At 43.7% G+C, this 18,569-nt stretch overlaps 1 protein-coding gene across 2 annotated transcripts in view; it reads right to left on the reverse strand.

Moving 5' to 3' along the window:
* LOC147016268 (nipped-B-like protein A) overlaps window positions 1-18,569 on the reverse strand; it is a 263,933-nt gene that overhangs the window by 49,037 nt on the left and 196,327 nt on the right. For both annotated transcript variants that reach the window (XM_085844842.1, XM_085844843.1), the window contains exon 40: window positions 10,655-10,868. In XM_085844842.1, coding sequence (XP_085700968.1) covers window positions 10,655-10,868 — 214 coding nt within the window. The remainder of the gene's footprint in view (window positions 1-10,654; window positions 10,869-18,569) is intronic.

The raw sequence follows: 18,569 nt of genomic DNA on the forward strand, positions 1-18,569 counted from the left end.
TCGTCGACATATTCTCTAACTGCGAGAGCATAATGTGTTGGTGCACCATCTAGTTGCAGGATAGCTGAAGATAGCTGATTCTTGACAGTTAAAGACCTCAAAACAGCTGTCAGGGGCTGCTTTTATGACCTCCAACCCTCAACATGGAAGATGTCCAGAAGAACATGGAAAAAAATTCAAATTTGTGCAGAGAATGGAGAGAAGCATACAGATAAATTCCAACTAAATTCTAACTGCATCCATAGGGACTTTGTGGCCACTCTGTATAGCAGTTCAGATGATACTTTCCCTCCACAGCAATCAGGTCGTTGGAGTCAGTCAATGCAATGCTGAGTTTTTTGTCAAACTTTGCTGCCTCCACAATTATATCATTCAGTGTTAAATAAGGACACTGACTGGAGGCTATCTTCCGTTGACATCTGATAACACATGCATAACTCCCAGCGCAGTGGCTTGCCAGAGCTTCGATGTTTTCCATCAACATCACTGTGACTGGTGCTTGGTTCAACTTTGGCTGGAGTTGATTTCAGTCTCGACTGTTTTCCCTTGTCCATGAACCACGAGTATCATGATTTATGCCAACAAAGAGTTTCTTTAGATGCTCCTAAATTTTGAATCCTCTCCATGATGATTCTGTTATTTGTGTCTTTTAGCTTGTGTCTCTGAATGGACATTCATGGAGCTTTTGAAGTCCCTGTGTTCCACCAATGATGTCTATCTTTCTTGTTGTCTTGGCAGATGATGCACATCTACACTAATAAGTGTGTGTGCGTGTGTGTATGTGTGTGTGTGTGTGTGTGTGTGTGTGTGTGTGTGTGTGTGTGTGTGTGTGTGTGTGTGTGTCAATGTCTCCTCCATAACTCCAAAACCATGAGTCCTAGCAGCCTGACACAGCATGCATACTAAGAAAACTCCAAGGAAGTGCAAGAGTGAAAATTGGATGTTTGGGCTCATTAAAACACCCCTTTTGAAGATAATTAACGGCCTTTTTTAATTATATCCTTTATCGGGGCATCCTCGGTCACCGCTCTCGATAGGGTCTTACGGCGTATCCTAGGTAACCTCGTTGGGGTCTGAAGCCGCCATGTTTTTTGGCCTGCTCAACCATGCCTTGACTTGGAACAGGCTGCAATGATTTCTTCAAGATAGGGGTTTTTTTTTTCTACTTTACTCACTCATATCATTGAATGCCTGATCATCATACCTACAAATCGCTGGGTACATTGCAATGCATATAAACACCCGAAGATGGCGGCGTCCGTGGCTTTATTTCATTTTCGCACATGCGATAATATTGAGAATATCTTAAACTAAGAAGAATTACAAAATTTAAGCTCCACAATCGAACGTACAAGCAGCTCCGATTCCTAAAATAGTATTAATGTGTCCAATTCGGACATATTTGACATTCAGGGCGTCTCCGGAAGGTGTATGTTTAAAATGACGGTTCAGTGATTGCTGATCGCGTGCCAAGCGAGCCGTTTCTTATCAACCATTTTGTTGGAATGCTTAAGCCACTTGGTGAGCGTTCCATAATATTTGCAGCGTCACTGAATACTGTATGTCGATTGACTTGAACAAAGTTCGGGGCCACTCACTTGCGTTGTTGGCCATGATGTTCCTCTTTTTATTTTCCATGATGTTCCCCTTTTTCTTCTTCCATGATACGACCCATCACTTTGACATATATATATATATATATATATATATATATATATATATATATATATATATATATATATATATATATATATATATATATATATATATATATATATATATATACATATATATATATAATGGGGTGGTCCAAAAACAGCAAAAAAAAAAATATTTCAGACGTCTCCACAAGCCTTAAATTATTCCACTATGATTCAATAACGTGCATAAAAAATTTAAGTTGATCGGAGGTGATTTAGAGGTCGCTCCATATGACGACTTTTAGTTTCATGAGTTGGTTAAATTAGGGTATTGTCAGGTACGATTACGGGTACTTCTGGATGTCTGAGGTGGAAATGGAGTGCATTTTCGAACTCTATGGGGTCGATTTACTCTAAGAAATGACTGCATCAACATTGAATTCACTACCATTTCGAAAATATGACCTCAAACAAGATTTATCATTACTGGAGTTGAGTTGACTGGATCATGACTGGAGTTGATCATTACTGAAGTTGAGTAACTAATCCTACTCATTTCGATATTTTCTAATCTATAATTAATTTGTTGTCCGTCTAAACATTTCTTAGAGTAAATCGACCCCACTGAGTTCGAAAATGCAGTTCTTTTTCACTTAGAAAGTACAGAAGTACACGTAATCGTATCTGACCCTCTTCTTCTTCTTCTTATTTCGGCTGCTCCCTTTCGGGGTCGCCACAGCGGATCATCCGTATGATCCGCATAGTGATTTGGCACATGTTTTACGCCGGATGCCCTTCCTGACGCAACCCTGGTCGCCTCTTACGACACAGGGATATGGTACACCTATTTTAACCGGGGTATACACCAGCCCAGTATACTGGTACTCATTTCGCCGACCTCGGAAGGATGACTGGCTGAGTCAACCCCCTGGTGTATTAATTCAGTGGCCCAACGGGACTTGAACTCAGGACCTTTTGGATCCCAAGCCGCTGCCCTAACCACTGCGCCAACACCAGGCTGAAATCGTATCTGACCATACCCTAATTTTTCAATCAATGGAATTACAAACTATTAGAATATTTTGTCTCATTTACCAAATACCACGATCATCTCCACCTCCATTGCTGTCTCCACTCCCGCCTGAACTTATTTCTAGCCGGCCCAACATCCAGTGTTTTAGATTCAATGATTCACGAAAATTATGTAAGTTATTTATTTAGTTATTATCTATCTATAATTCCAGCAATGTGTGTGTGTGTGTGTGTGTGTGTGTGTGTGTGTGTGTGTGTGTGTGTGTGTGTGTGTGTGTGTGTGTGTGTGTGTGTGTGTGTGTGTGTGTGTGTGTGTCTGCGACAGCCGTTTCTCGACGACCGCCAGTCCGATCTGATTGAAACTTGCCAGGAATATTGTCGGGGCCCCGCGGATGTGCCTTTTTGAGGTTTGATGTCAATCGGATGAGCAGTTCCCAAGTTACGGCCATTTATCTGTCGACCAATTAAAAGACACGGTGCTATGACATCACAAATGATGTCACAATTAATGTTTATTTATTTATTTGCACGATTGACGGTCCGATCTGGTTGAAACTTGCCTGGAATATTGCTGGAGACCCGCGGATGTGCCTTTTCGAGGTTTGATATTAATCGGATAAGCGGTTCCCAAGTTACGGCCATTTATCTGTCAACCAATGACAAGACACGGTGCTATGACATCACGAATGACGTCACAATTAATTTTAAAATATTAAATTTTTTTTTTTTTTTTTTTGCACGATTGACGGTCCGATCTGATTGAAACTTCCCAGGAATATTGCAGAGGACCCGCGGATGTGCCTTTTCGGGGTTTGATATTAATCGGACGAGCGGTTCCCAAGTTACGGCTATTTATCTGTCGACCAATATCTGCGAGAGAGGGGGACGGGAGAAGGAGGGCTGAGAGTGGGGGCCCGAGAGAGGGGCGAGAGAGGGGGGAGAGAGGGGGCAAGAGAGGAGGGCAAGAGAGGGGGCGAGAGAGGGGGGCGAGAGAGGGGGATGAGAGAGGGGAGGGAGAGAGGGGGTGAGAGAGAGAGAGAGGGACGTCACAATGCAAGAGAGGGGAGAGAGGATGAGGTGAGAGAGGGGGACGGGAGAGGGGGATGAGAGTGGGGGCGAGAGAGAGGGGCGAGAGAGGAGGGGGAGAGAGGAAGGGCAAGACTAGGGGGGGAGAGGGGGGCAAGAAAGGAGGGGAGAGAGAGGGGGGCAAGAGAGGGGGGAGCAGAGGGGGGCAAGAGAGGGGGAAGAAAGAGGGGGGCGAGAGAGGGCTGCACATACTGGCACTCACCTACGGGCCCGCCCCTACAGGCCCGTACTAGTTATATTAAATTATGGTATGGTGAGATGTGAATCCGTACACTTCTGAACTTCCAAGGTGAAAATGGACTGCATTTTCGAACTCAGAGGGGTCGATTTACTCGAAGAAATGTTTAGACGGACAACAAATTAATTATAGATTAGAAAATATCGAAATGAGTAGGATTAGTTACTCAACTCCAGTTATGATAAATCTTGTTTTCGGTCATATTTTCGAAATGGTAGTGAATTCAATGTCGATGCAGTCATTTCTTCGAGTAAATCGACCCCATAGAGTTTGAAAATGCACTCCATTTCCACCTCGGACATCCAGAAGTACCCGTAATCGTACCGGACCATACCCTAATTTATTCAAGTCACTAGCATAACCCGCGCTCTCGCGACATGTTGGGTGGGTGTGTTTGAGAAAGGAACTGATGCAGAGTATCAGTAGTAATTTTACTTTAATGCAGTAAGTGGAATACGATTTCACTGTTTCAGAACCATTTTATTTACTTTTTTTGTACCATGCACCTCATATGGTCTTTGAGATAATGTAAGCCGAATATCACGTTACTCGAGCGCAGAACAAAGTCGAAGATAGCGCGACACGAAACCACAAACTATATAGATATATATATATATATATATATATATATATATATATATATATATATATATATATATATATATATATATATATTAAATGGACACATCTCAAATGGACCGAGCTTCGTGATGGCGGACAGACGGTCTCTCAGGTGGTGCCTCATCGGCTGAAAATGTGCAATTTCATTTTTAGACGACATCGCTTTATTTAACTTTTTTGTGCAATGCGTTTTCATTATCTACCCATTACTTCGACATTCATGTACATATATATATATATATATATATATATATATATATATATATATATATATATATATATATATATATATATATATATATATATATATATATATATATATATATATATATACATACACATACATATAAAAAACCTCCATCGACCTCGTGTTTGGAATTCCTTCATGTTGGTTTGAGCAGAGAAAAGCGTTTGCCGACATTTTGTGTTCTCTTTGGATTGATATATCTCTGAATTGCATTTTGTTATTTTTTCACTTGAATTCCATATTTGAAGAATTATATTGAAAAAGTTAGCCTTTGTGGTTCTCCTTTTTGTATACTTTATCCGTATGGAACTTGGAACGGGCCTTGTTTTCCCTCACCCGGTGATTTAACAAGCTCAGCGGCTAACCAACACCTTTTAAATGTGAAAAAACAAATTTTACTGATGCTTTAATGGAGTCGGGTACAACTGGAACATATGACGTCAATAATTAATGCTCGGGTGACAATACCTTGGTACGGCCAGGATGGAGGTACAGACGTACACGTACAGAAGGTTTAACTTTTAACCTCAGCAGCGTACGAGCGATCGTGTTTTCCTTTGTCCTCGCAGCTGTATCTAAAGCAGTTGGTTTTCTTTATATGAACCGGGTTTGCTTTAGAATCATGAGGAGTTTCTTTTTGTGAGTTTCAAAGCTGATAACACACAATTTCTGAGCCGTTTACCACATTAACACGTTTTTAAAATTGCAGAGCCATTTTTTCTTACCCATCGCATGACGATTGGAAGCTGTTTATAAATAATAATGTTTATGCAAATCTTGAAACGACTACAATGCAATGTTGTTTTTATAATCATTCGTTGAAATTCCCCCAAAACAATGGTGAAAACTACTCAAGCTTTTTGGGTTGTATACAGTGCGTACTGTAGTCGGTAATCACACTGACTCCAACCTGCCGATTCCCCAAAAATTGCCGATATTGGCCAAACACGTGTGTGTGTGTGTGTGTGTGTGTGTGTGTGTGTGTGTGTGTGTGTGTGTGTGTGTGTGTGTGTGTGTGTGTGTGTGTGTGTGTGTGTGTGTGTGTGTGTGTGTGTGTGTGTGTCGTTGATTGGTATCTACATGGAGGGTTTCATAATGTGGAATGGAGTCCTTCCAGGGCAGGCTCAAAGCATCCACCTTCATTTCGGTAAGGGGGTCACAATTCATGGACCAAGCTGTGAAGCTTTCTGTTTTCAAAGTTTTGTGCCGGTTGCTCTCTCAGGGATCGTCAATGAGCCCGACAGCTTCCAACTGTAGTAAGTTTGTAGTGACATTCCCAGCGGTTGTGTTTAATATATCTGTGAGGTTCTTTGTCATCATTCCTGTCATCCAAACTATCACTGGTACAACTTTGGCATTCTTCTGCTTCCAAGATCTATTCACTTCATTCTTGAGGTCTTGGTATTTGGTTATTTTCTTAAATTATGCAACGTTAGTCCATAATCACTGGTATTAACACCTCACTTTGCAATGTCTTCTCTTTTTTTGTATCTCAGTATGATATCTGGTTGCAACGCTTTGTTTTCGATGTTCACGCTCAATGGGATCATTAGGTCATATGTGAGCGGGAGGTAATTACATGTTTTCAGTGATTGCTTTTGGTTCATGTTCCCACAAATTCTCTGGAACTGGGACATCAAAGTTTTTGCAGATGTGCCAGCAGATTACATAATAAACTCTGTTGTGTTATTATGTGTACAGCTGTTCTGAAAATGTTTTTTTTTTGTGTTTGGTCATTAAGCATAATATATCATATATATCATATATATATATATATATATATATATATATATATATATATATATATATATATATATATATATCTCTCTCTCTCTCTCTCTCTCTCTCTCTCTCTCTCTCTCTCTCTCTCTCTCTCTCTCTCTCTCTCTTTCTCTCTCTCTCTCTCTCTCTCTCTCTCACCCCCTCCTCCCTGCAGTGAAAAGCAACATTTGGCGAGGCGTCACTCTCCCCCCCCACCTTCTTTGCTCTTTCCCCTTGATGGCTTACTCTCCCCTCCCTCCATCCTCTCCCCTCTTTCCTCTCTCTCTCCCCTCCCTCCTCTCTCTCCTCTCCCCCCTTAATATCCACGTCAGTGAAGTGATGGGTTGTAGTTGCTAGTGGAGAATACGACACACGTCGGCCTCTTGAGACTAGATGTGGCTTCCATTGTTACTTATTAGCTGAAGATCACCTGTAAATATATAAAGAAATGATGTCAAGGTAGGATATTTACTAAGTGCAGCCAAGACAGATTTGAATATGACGTTGCAGTAAGGAAAATGTTGGAGAAAGACAAGCGAGGTTGAATGGGGAGCTAGCCCCCCGGCGCTCTTGTAGGTTCAAAGCAGATAAAGACCGCCATTTCGTTTTTTTGCAATTTTGAGGGTCAAAAGTTAAAATCCATCTTGGTACACAGCATTTTCAGACCCAGCAGGTCAAAATCATCGAGAAACTGCGATATAGTACACACAATTCTACCTCAAAATGGCTTGTCAATTAATTTTTAGGACTGGTTTGAAGATTTGGTCCTTGACGAATGAAAGAACTTCAAATTCCTCCACCACTCGACTGTGAATGACATTCTCCACAGAGGATGCATTCTTGAAGAGGAGATAGTATACCCTCCATTGTGGGACTCTGTGCGTCCTAACAAGTTGTACGTGAGGAACGACGTTCCTACAGCTGTCGTGAAGCGTTGCCGGTTTGATCACAATTCAACACAATATGGCCGAGCACAGAGAGGCCGCCTGGAAGGAAGCAATTCACACATTACTAAATGGGTTAGTCTTCTCCTTTGCTTTATGTTATTCATTCCTGGTTCCATCAAAATTACCTGATGGCAAGAGTAACCTCAATGAAACATTGATTACTCCTTTTGTATGGGAAGAATACTCAATGTTTAATGACAATTGAAGTTCATTGTTTGAGATTGATGATATCCATGTACCATGTGATGTGATGAATAAGTGTATGAATGAGCCATTGAATGGAAACGGTGAAAATAGACTGACTATTTCTTACATGAGGTTCGACTCCGCCATTTCTTTGCACATTAATAGTATGAGCTGAGATACCTTAGCAATAGAGTTCAGATCGAACATCACCCAGCTTCTGCAGAACACCATAACCATGCCCCAAGCAAATGATGTTATCCGCAGCCACGTGCCGCATACAAAGGAAGTAGTAGAAGAAAAAGAGCAGATGGCGTAACTGATTTAAGCCAGCTGGCTTCAAAAGAGTCTGGAAGGGCTTTGGGGATGGTTGGTAACACCCATTGTGTAACAGGTGCTGCACCTGGTGGTTATGGAAATGGCTATGTCTGAAGGAAAGCAAAGGTAATGTGTCTGAGTGTCGTCGGGAGATGATCAGTGTTAAGCTCTAGGCACACTGTTGTGGCACAGCATTATGTCCAGGTGTTCATAGGCTTTGGCGACTGCACAGAGCAGGAAGGTGGAGGTGGCATTCCTTCTTGGTGAACATGTGCTCACCAGTAGGCATTGGCAAAAGGCACAGCCTCACCTTCGGTCTTACACTCAGTGACGCCATGAAAAAAACCATAATTATATTTGAGGCTTGCACCGTGAACAACATTTCCATCCGTTGGGACCATTCTCTGTGCAGAGTGTTGGTGCTGCCGAAGCAGTCTCCTCGGCTATTGAGCACAATCCTGGGCGGGTCACCACTCAGACACAGAATTCTCAAATGGCTCAATCATCCCAGCAAGCTGGTACTCATTTTGCCAACCTTGGAAGGATAACAGGCAGAGTCAATCCCACCTGGTATTAATTCAATTGCCAAGCGGGATTTGAACTCAGAACCCAAGGAGACCAAGCCCGCCACCCTAACCATTAAGCCAACACCAGGCATGTTAACAACATTTGCTCGAACACTTTTGCCACTGCAATGCATCACAAGTGCCACAACAACGTGGCCCCGATTACAGCCATCATTTTGGGAACAGGTGATGTGAACTTGCTCAATGATTTGTTGCACTCACACAGCACCAAATGGTCTCACCATGGGTCCTCACGAGACCCACTGATCCAATAACAATATCCTTGTCACACTGATCTCTCTAATCAATCCATCTCTCCAACCTCCCAATTCCCGTTATTTGCCCCCATTACCTTTTGTGCCCAAAACACACAGTTTTCAGAACTTTCAGAGCCTCAGGCCAATGATTTGCAATTGCTTTGCCTATGAGAGGCAAATGAGGTACATTAGGGGAAAATGAGGTCCATTCGCCAGGTTCCTTACGGGAAACCTGACCAATTGGTTCATTTAGCAGTACTTCAGGCAGTGTTCTGAATATGAGGCCTCACAAAGTTACCTCATCATTCTCATGGTATGCTCTGGGAATGTGGTTACCATGGAAACGAATGTGAGTTTGGCGTGCTTTATCTTGTTTTTAACCTATTTCATGTTTGCACGAGTTCACCTTCCACATTCCTGTATGCTTGTTTCAATGTAACTCAACGTTAACAATGTAGATGCAATTTCTCCAACAAAAATTAGCATAATGGGTTTGAGGGTGATAAAACAAATAATACCAGAGAGTTGGTGTCAAAGCCACCCAATGCTCGCCTGTTTATACATTTATCGTTTTTAAAAGACTAGTCCAATAATATTTTTTATAAAGCATTGCAGTGAAGTCTGATCCAAATCATTTCAAAGCAATATATGTATTTGTATATTGTAATCAGTAAAAAAATAGTGTGGTAGATAAAAACATTAGAAAGGAAATAACTTGCACCAAAAACTTTAACATTTTCACGCTCACGCTGACGCTGACGCCGGGGGTATCGCTATAGCTCTCTGTTCTTCAAACAAGCAAGCTAAAAATGTTGATGATTAAAACTTGATATTAAAATAAATGTATTAAACCTGAAATAGAAAATGTACTCAAATATGATATGATTTTATATGCTTAAACATGTATCTATTAACATATTTATATCTTTTCTTTGTATGGAAGGATCACCTGACCAGTAAAACTGTGATGGCTGGTTGACCTCCCAGTAAGACAGATTCAGTATTTCCTATTATTTAAATATATGTTCAAGGATTTTATGACATGATAAAATGAAGCACGAGCAAGCTGGATGGGGAATATGATTTCAGTACAACTGGAATGTGGTTCTAAGTAAAGTCCAGATGTATTCACGAAGCTCTAAATTGCTTCAAGATAGTATGTTTCCCCAGTCTGTTGGAAGCAGACTGACTTTTGACCTACATACTCTCAAAATTTATCATAATACCCAAAAGAGTTGTGTTTGACGTCATTCTATCATTCTGAGCGTCATTCCGTGCCGAAAGAGAACATACACATATGGGATTGAAATATATGCCACAATTCTACAACCAAATCAAGCTGGCGACTGCAGGGAGGTTGAAGATGAGCCCACCTGGAAATACCAAGACCAGACAAGGTGGCGCCAGTGCTTGAAAATGATTAAAAAAAAAACCTGTGCCTTACTGAACACTATATTAGAACTAAGATTCTCCATGCATGGCAGAGATCTGGAGCAAGTCAGTATTCAGATCACTCCATATGCATATGAGTGTTTGTTTATGTTATTTGTTAAATAAATGTTCAATTGTACAGATAACTTTGAAAATTATTCAACAACCCCAAACTACACAAACATTCTTTACCTTATACACTCATCCAGCAAAGGTCAGGATTATTAACTTTAGAGAAACAACAATGCATCAAAAACTCATTCCCACAGCATATGGCAATCAATGAAAAGTATTTCAATCAAACCCCATTTTCCTAACGGTACTTACGTCCAAAAACTGTCGAACAACGCGTCGACGAAACGCCGATGAACCTGAACCTGCTTGTTGTTCATTCTTCACAGACTGGTGGGAAGGATTGGTCGTGCACAGGGTATTTTGGAAGTCCAGCGTCTGCTGTGGATGGAATCTCGTACCTTGCTTACGAGTGACAGTTTTATCGTAAACCTTGGCTGATTCTGTAGGTGAGTAGCGCTGAATTTTACTGGTGAAATGGAGAAAGATAATGATAAAAGTGAGAAAGAGGAAGGAGGGAGGGTGAGGTGCATGATGAGTGGACAAAAAGAGGAGAGATATAGAGGAGGAAGCAAGTGAGAATGAGAACAATAAAAATGTAATTTTTATTCTTCTCATTCTCACAACGAATCATCATTTACTTTTGAATGTTTGAGAATTTAAACAAAAACAAGTAACAAATTAAAATAACACTAATAACAGGGAAACATTAACTTACAACTTTCATTTCAACATCAAAAGCACTGAAAATACCAAATGAATAGTCTGTGCACAAGGTAATTAACCATAACCGACTGTGGTTAAATAGTATAAATGGTAATTGAAATATGAGACAATAACCGACTATGGTTAAATATTATAAATGGTTAGTTTGTAATGTAAGGGAGACAATAACTGACTGTGGTTAAATATTAAAAATGGTTAGTTTGTAATATAAGGGAGACAATAACCGACTGTGGTTAAATAGTATAAATGGTTATTGTAATACAAGGAGATAATAACAGACTGTGGTTAAATATTAAAAATAGTTATTGTAATATAAGGAGACAATAACCGACTGTAGTTAAATATTATAAATGGTTAGTTTGTAATATAAGGAGACAATAACCGACTGTGGTTAAATATTATAAATGGTTAGTTTGTAATATAAGGAGACAATAACCGACTGTGGTTAAATATTAAAAATGGTAGGTTTGTAATAAAAGGGAGACAATAACCGACTGGGGTTAAATATTGTTACGTTTGAGGGGGGGTATGCATTCAAAGGGTAATTAGGATGTTTAATTAGGTATGCCATGCTGTTCGAGTGTACCAGGATCTCGATGTAATAAGTAGCAATTCAGTGGTGATAAGTTGTCTAGTAAATGTCCATTTCTTCAAGGGGGAAATGGTAATTGTCGCGTAATTAGTTCGGGAAACGGGTTAGGGTAAGTGTGTCTGCGTAAACCCCTTTTAGTATTCCCTGGAGGCTTGCCGTGACGTCACAGGACAGTGCTGCGGATGGCTCCGCCCCGTGATCACGATTGGCGGAGGGCGACGGCGGAGGGCCAATGGAATGGCTCGATTGGAAGTGACGAGGACGCGAGGATAAAAAGGCTCTGTTCGGGGAAAAGGCGAAGAGGAAGAAGATCGGTACAGAAAAACCGTTTTGGTGGAGGTTGTTGTGCTGGGAGCGTGCTGTATTGTTGCGCTGATTCGATCCTGGTTTTCATCGTATCTCGAGGCCCTGCTGTGCTTCGTGCCTCAGCTCGGTTGGCTCTGGGGTTCTGCTGGCTCTGAGTACGGGGTCGAACGGCGGGTGGACCTGCCTCCCCCTCCTGCTCGCAACTTGGCACCAGAACTGGTTCCCTGGCGGCTGTGAGCGGACTTGGGCCGACACCAGGAGGTCGACAGTACCACGGTGTCTCCTGCCCCTGACGAGCGCAACGCCAGCTCGTCCGGCGTCAATCCAGGGACTGTTGCGTCCGCACCACGGGCCAGCCTGACCACTAGGACCAGCTACGTTGTGTGTGTGTGTGTGTGTGTGTGTGTGTGTGTGTGTGTGTGTGTGTGTGTGTGTGTGTGTGTGTGTGTGTGTGTGTGTACCTGGCACCTTAGAGGGTTTGAGATTTGTATATTCATTGGAATTGTCTATGTTTTCCCCACGCCCGAACCCACACCACCATCCCGTCGAATCGCCCCGGATCCCTCCTCTTGCCGAGTCTTGTTATTTCTGGTTAGAGAAATAAACATCATTAACTCAGTGAAAAGCGACTCGTGCCACCTTCCTCGTCCCGTTTGCGGTAGAGCGATTGAAACCGCCATCTTTGGGTTATAAATAAATAAACCGCCTCCATCGTTTCGGCTCATTCTACGTTGGCGGGACTGTTCAAGTCCCGTGAACGTCACATTGGTGTCAGGAGTGGGATGTTCGAACCCCTCTAAATTATATTCGGTGTCGGGAGAATATACCAGAACTGAAATCTCGCCATGGATTGGAATATAAAATTACTACAGAAAAGCGCGGGGAAATTTTGGCGGGAGTTTTCAAATTAAAATTAATTGGCGGCAAACGGGACTTCTGCACCATGGCGGATGTGCAGATGTTTGAGGAGGAAGGCCACGTGTCTCGCAGCGAGTCGGGGGAAGAAGGGAGAGACGGGGGTCGGATCGAAACCTCCCCCATTCCGAGCGTGGACTCAGAATGGAGCCGGCAGCGCCGGAAACCGGCGCGATGTCGATCCAGACAATGTTGGAACGTTTAATAGGGGACATGACGGCAAAAATGGCAAATCAATTCGTGACACAGAGAGCAGAAATGACGGCACAGAGGGCAGACATGACGGCACAAATGGCAGAAATGACAGATCAATTGGGGGTAATGGGGGCACAGTTGGGTGCACGGATTGATTTAATGAGGGATGAATTGGGGGAAAAGATGGAGAAAATGAAAACTGAGATGCAGGAGTGTGTGGATGTTCAATTGGGGGAAATACAAAGTAAATTCGAGGATATATTGGAGGAAACAAAGGTAGAAATTACATTGGAGGGGGAAAATATGCGAAAAAAATTGGTAGATAAAATTGATGCAGCGAACATTCGGGTTGATAAAGTGGATGAAAGCCTGGAACGTCATCGTGCCTGTGTGGATGCTCGTATGCAGCTGCAAGTAGAAGAGTGGGGAGAGCTGAGGAAGCAAGGGATGAATTTGGCGGAGGAGGTAAAAGGATTGGAGGCTCGTTTGGACGAACAAGATAAAATTATGAGCCAAGATGAAGTCTTGGATAAAGGCCTGGTAGAGCCGTCTTTTGTAAGTAGAGTGTCCGGGTTGGTTGAGGAGCAGCTACAAACTCGCGACGGAGCCTTGGAGGAGGTTGTGCGGGCCCAGAAGATCCTGCGGGAAGAGGTGAATCAGTCCATTCAACGTTTGGAACAGGAGGCAAAATTGACCCATGAGACCCTCACCACAAAACATCTTTGGCCACAGTGGGCTCCGAAATTGGATACGCAGCCACAAGGGTGTTTGATCCCTGGGCTGGATTCGGACAAGGGAGAAACTGAGAAGCGGGCCACCGTAAAAGTGATCCCCCTGGTAAATTTTGACGGGTCAGGGAGCCTTGAAGCTTTTCTGACGCAATTTGAGTGTATTTCCCGACTAAACGGGTGGAATGAGCGGGAACGTACAGGGAATTTGGTGGCAACGTTGCGGGGACCAGCCGCAGATGTGTTAAATGTGATCGCGGAGGGGATGTTGACCAGCTCCCACATTTGCGAGGCGTTGAGCCGTCGGTTTGGGTTCGCAGCGAACTGTGATCTGGTGCGGGCCCAGCTCCAGCACCGCAGATTAAAGCCGGGTGAGACAGTGCAGGAGCTGGCACAGGACATTTACCAATCAGTCAGGATCGCGTATCGGGACCTTACAGTGGAGGCATGGGACAGACTGGCACTAGAGAAATTTTTAGCTGCTCTTCCTGACCCTGAGGTCCGAGCGCTAGTGGAGTTACAGGATCCACCCACCGTGCACCGAGCGGCCGAGTGCGCAGCCAGGCTGGCCTCGTGGAGTCGGCTGGGTCGGGTGCCCGAGAGGCCATCGGTGACGATCCGACAGGCGGAGATTCGGGATCAGGGAGGGGGGCTGGGAGAAAATGGCATTACCCAAATGTTACAGGAAATTTGCCAGAAACTGTCAAGTTTGATAAAGGGTAATTCGGCAGTAGGTGCGCCACAGCGGCGGAGTCCAGCCCAGCCAATAGAGCAATTCGATTATGGCCGAGGGGGTCCGGAACCGGAAGAGACATTACACAGATACCCACGGGGGCCTTTTATGGGGAGTTGTTTCCGGTGTGGGCGAAGAGGACACATGCAACGATATTGCCGGTACCCGGCGATGGAGAGACCCTCCAATAGACTTTCAAGCCCAGAGAGGATGAATCCTCCTGCTGAACCGCCAGGTCTATCCGAGGTGCCCTTACATAGGTCGAGTCCGGAGATCACTGTCGGGGGTCGGGGAAACTAGATCGGGCTGAGCATACAGGGCCATGCTTGGCTGGTGAGATTGTGGCGAAGTGCCCTCCCTTGGTGAAAATAGTGAATTGTGGGAAAATTGGCATGGGTTTGTAAGTTCTGCTGGGTTTTAGAGTGACAATAGGGACAGTGGGTAATTGGTAACAAAGCGGGCACGAGTGGCTGTCCAATGGCTGGTGCGTGGATCGGGTGAGGAAAAGTGCTGTGTGAGTTGTTTCAAGTTAAGAAGTGAAATGTATGGTGCACACGTTGACTTTTTATTGGACATGGTGTGGTAACAGGGAAGGTCATGGTCGGTGAAGTGTTAGAAATGCAGGTGTCACATGTAAGGCCGATGGGGTGGGGGAGTCATGTGGGTTTTGTGGGTGGGGATGATGTGCTTGTTCGCAGCGATTGCTGAAGCTCACTGTGAGTGGGAATTGCGACCCCCTTCAAGGTGATTCACCCCTGGTGGCTAATGGTGACAGTGTCTGGAGGCAACTGGGAGAGGGTCTGGTTGGGCGACCAAGGCGGGTAGGACCTTGGCGACCCAGGAAGGCCAGAGGAGCCAGTGAGACCCCTTCCAGTATGTTGTACGGGGTTAGAGCTGATGGCTACCAGGGGGGTGGGAATCAAAGGGAGCGGGGCGGAGAAACGTCCGGGTTGGACTAAAGCCTACCTGTGGGCATGGTTGCACCTGAGATGCCCCCATCATCTTGTGGTAACCCACCCCACGGCCATGACGGGATCCAGCCTGCATCATTAAAATGGGGACCATGACCTAGAAATGTGATGATGACACTGGTGTGAGTGTTGTGAAGATGTGTGAGTCCCACTCGATCCCGCACAACTTGACATGTGCAGCAAGGGCATGATGTCCGCATAGTTTTGGGGCGAGCAAATTTGAAAATTGGCTCCCCAGGTAACGCTGGGTTTATTAGCATCCACTGGGGGACGCGGTCAAGTGTAAATATCCCGTGAATAGTGTCGTTAAGGCTTAGAGTAGGAATGTAAAGTATAAGTGTTGTGTTTTTTTGTGGAACCTTTTGTTTCTCCTCCCCAGATCACTGGAAGAGTGTTGGGCAAGAGCGATGATCCAGAGGATGGAGTGCAACTTCGTTCAGTGCTTTCATGTGATAAAATTAAAAAAAAAAAATGAATGATTGTTTAGGTGAGGATAAGGCCATAAGGGGGTAGTACATTAAGCAGGATAGGTAAGCTAGCTGCGGCTCGCTGCCCATTGCCCCTCCTACTTTATTTTGTTAGGTTAATTAGGTGTGAGTCAGTAAGTGTTAAGGCTGGTATGGTAGCGCCTGTGATATACCTTGCAGGAGCTGCGGTACCAGAGGAGGGGGCAGTGTTACGTTTGAGGGGGGGTATGCATTCAAAGGGTAATTAGGATGTTTAATTAGGTATGCCATGCTGTTCAAGTGTACCAGGATCTCGATGTAATAAGTAGCAATTCAGTGGTGATAAGTTGTCTAGTAAATGTCCATTTCTTCAAGGGGGAAATGGTAATTGTCGCGTAATTAGTTAGGGAAACGGGTTAGAGTAAGTGTGTCTGCGTAAACCCCTTTTAGTATTCCCTGGAGGCTTGCCGTGACGTCACAGGACAGTGCTGCGGATGGCTCCGCCCGTGATCACGATTGGCGGAGGGCGACGGAGGAGGGCCAATGGAACGGCTCGATTGGAAGTGACGAGGACGCGAGGATAAAAAGGCTCTGTTCGGGGAAAAGGCGAGGAGGAAGAAGATCGGTACAGAAAAACCGTTTTGGTGGAGGTTGTTGTGCTGGGAGCGTGCTGTGTTGTTGCGCTGATTCGATCCTGGTTTTCATCGTGTCTCGAGGCCCTGCTGTGCTTCGTGCCTCAGCTCGGTTGGCTCTGGGGTTCTGCTGGCTCTGAGTACGGGGTCGAACGGCGGGCGGACCTGCCTCCCTCTCCTGCTCGCAACTTGGCACCAGAACTGGTTCCCTGGCGGCTGTGAGCGGACTTGGGCCGACACCAGGAGGTCGACAGTACCACGGTGTCTCCTGCCCCTGACGAGCGCAACGCCAGCTCGTCCGGCACCAATCCAGGGACTGTTGCGTCCGCACCACGGGCCAGCCTGACCACCAGGACCAGCTACGTTTTGTGTGTGTGTGTGTGTGTGTGTGTACCTGGCGCCTTAGAGGGTTTGAGATTTGTATATTCATTGGAATTGTCTGTGTTTTCCCCACGCCCAAACCCACACCACCATCCCGTCGAATCGCCCCGGATCCCTCCTCTTGCCGAGTCTTGTTATTTCTGGTTAGAGAAATAAACATCATTAACTCAGTGAAAAGCGACTCGTGCCACCTTCCTCGTCCCGTTTGCGGTAGAGCGATTGAAACCGCCATCTTTGGGTTATAAATAAATAAACCGCCTCCATCATTTCGGCTCATTCTACGTTGGCGGGACTGTTCAAGTCCCGTGGACGTCACAATATTATAAATGGTTAGTTTGTAATGTAAGGAGACAACAACCGACTGTGATTAAATATTATAAATGGTTCGTTTGTAATATAAGGAGACAATAACCAACTGTGGTTAAATATTATAAATGGTTAGTTTGTAATATAAGGGAGACAATAACCGACTGGGGTTAAATATTATAAATGGTTAGTTTGTAATGTAAGGGAGACAATAACAAACTGTGGTTAAATATTATAAATGGTTAGTTTGTAATATAAGGAGACAATAACCGACTGTGGTTCAATTGTATAAATGGTTAGTTTGTAATGTAAGGGAGACAATAAGTTTGAGACAATAACTGACTGTGGTTAAATATTATAAATGGTTAGTTTGTAATATAAGGAGACAATAACCGACTGTGGTTTATATTATAAATGGATAGTTTGTAATATCAGGAGACAATAACTGACTGTGGTTAAATATTATAAATTGTTAGTTTGTAATATAAGGAAGACAATAACCGACTGTGGTTATATATTATAAATTGTTCGTTTGTAACATAAGGAAGACAATTCGTTTGAGACAATAACCGACTGTGGTTAAATATTATAAATGGTTAGTTTGTAATATAAGGAGACAATAACCGACAGTGGTTAAATATAATAAATGGTTAGTTTGTAATATAAGAGAAACAATAAAGGACTGTGGTTAATATTATAAATGGATAGTTTGTAATATCAGGAGACAATAACCGACTGTGGTTAAATATAATAAATAGTTAGTTTGTAATATAAGGGAGACAATAACCGACTGTGGTTAAATCAATCTATAATTCCAGCAATCTCTGTGTGTCTGTGTGTGTGTCTGTCTGTGACCGCTTTTTCTCGACAACCACTGGTCCGATCTAATTTAAACTTGCCAGGTATATTGCTGGGGACCTGAATATGTGCCTTTTTAAGGTTTGATATTAATTGGACAAGTGGTTCCCAAGTTATGGCCATTTATTTACCGAACCAATGACAGGACACGTTGCTGCGTAGGAGTGGCCGATAGGGAAAGGGCGCCTTAGTTACCAATGACAGGACACATTGCTTGGCGTTTTGCACCCACAGTATCTATCTTCTATCTATCTATAATTCCAGCAATCTCTGTTTGTTTGCCTTTCAAAAGGTTTGAAATGAATCGGACACGTGGTTCCCAAGTTATGGCCAAGTTAGAGCGCGTTCCCCATTACAGGTTACAACGTACGGACTTCCGGA

This window comes from Eptatretus burgeri, chromosome 11, assembly GCF_056783735.1.
Source record: "Eptatretus burgeri isolate ZD-2024b chromosome 11, Ebu_testis_v1, whole genome shotgun sequence".
NCBI lineage: Eukaryota > Metazoa > Chordata > Myxini > Myxiniformes > Myxinidae > Eptatretus > Eptatretus burgeri.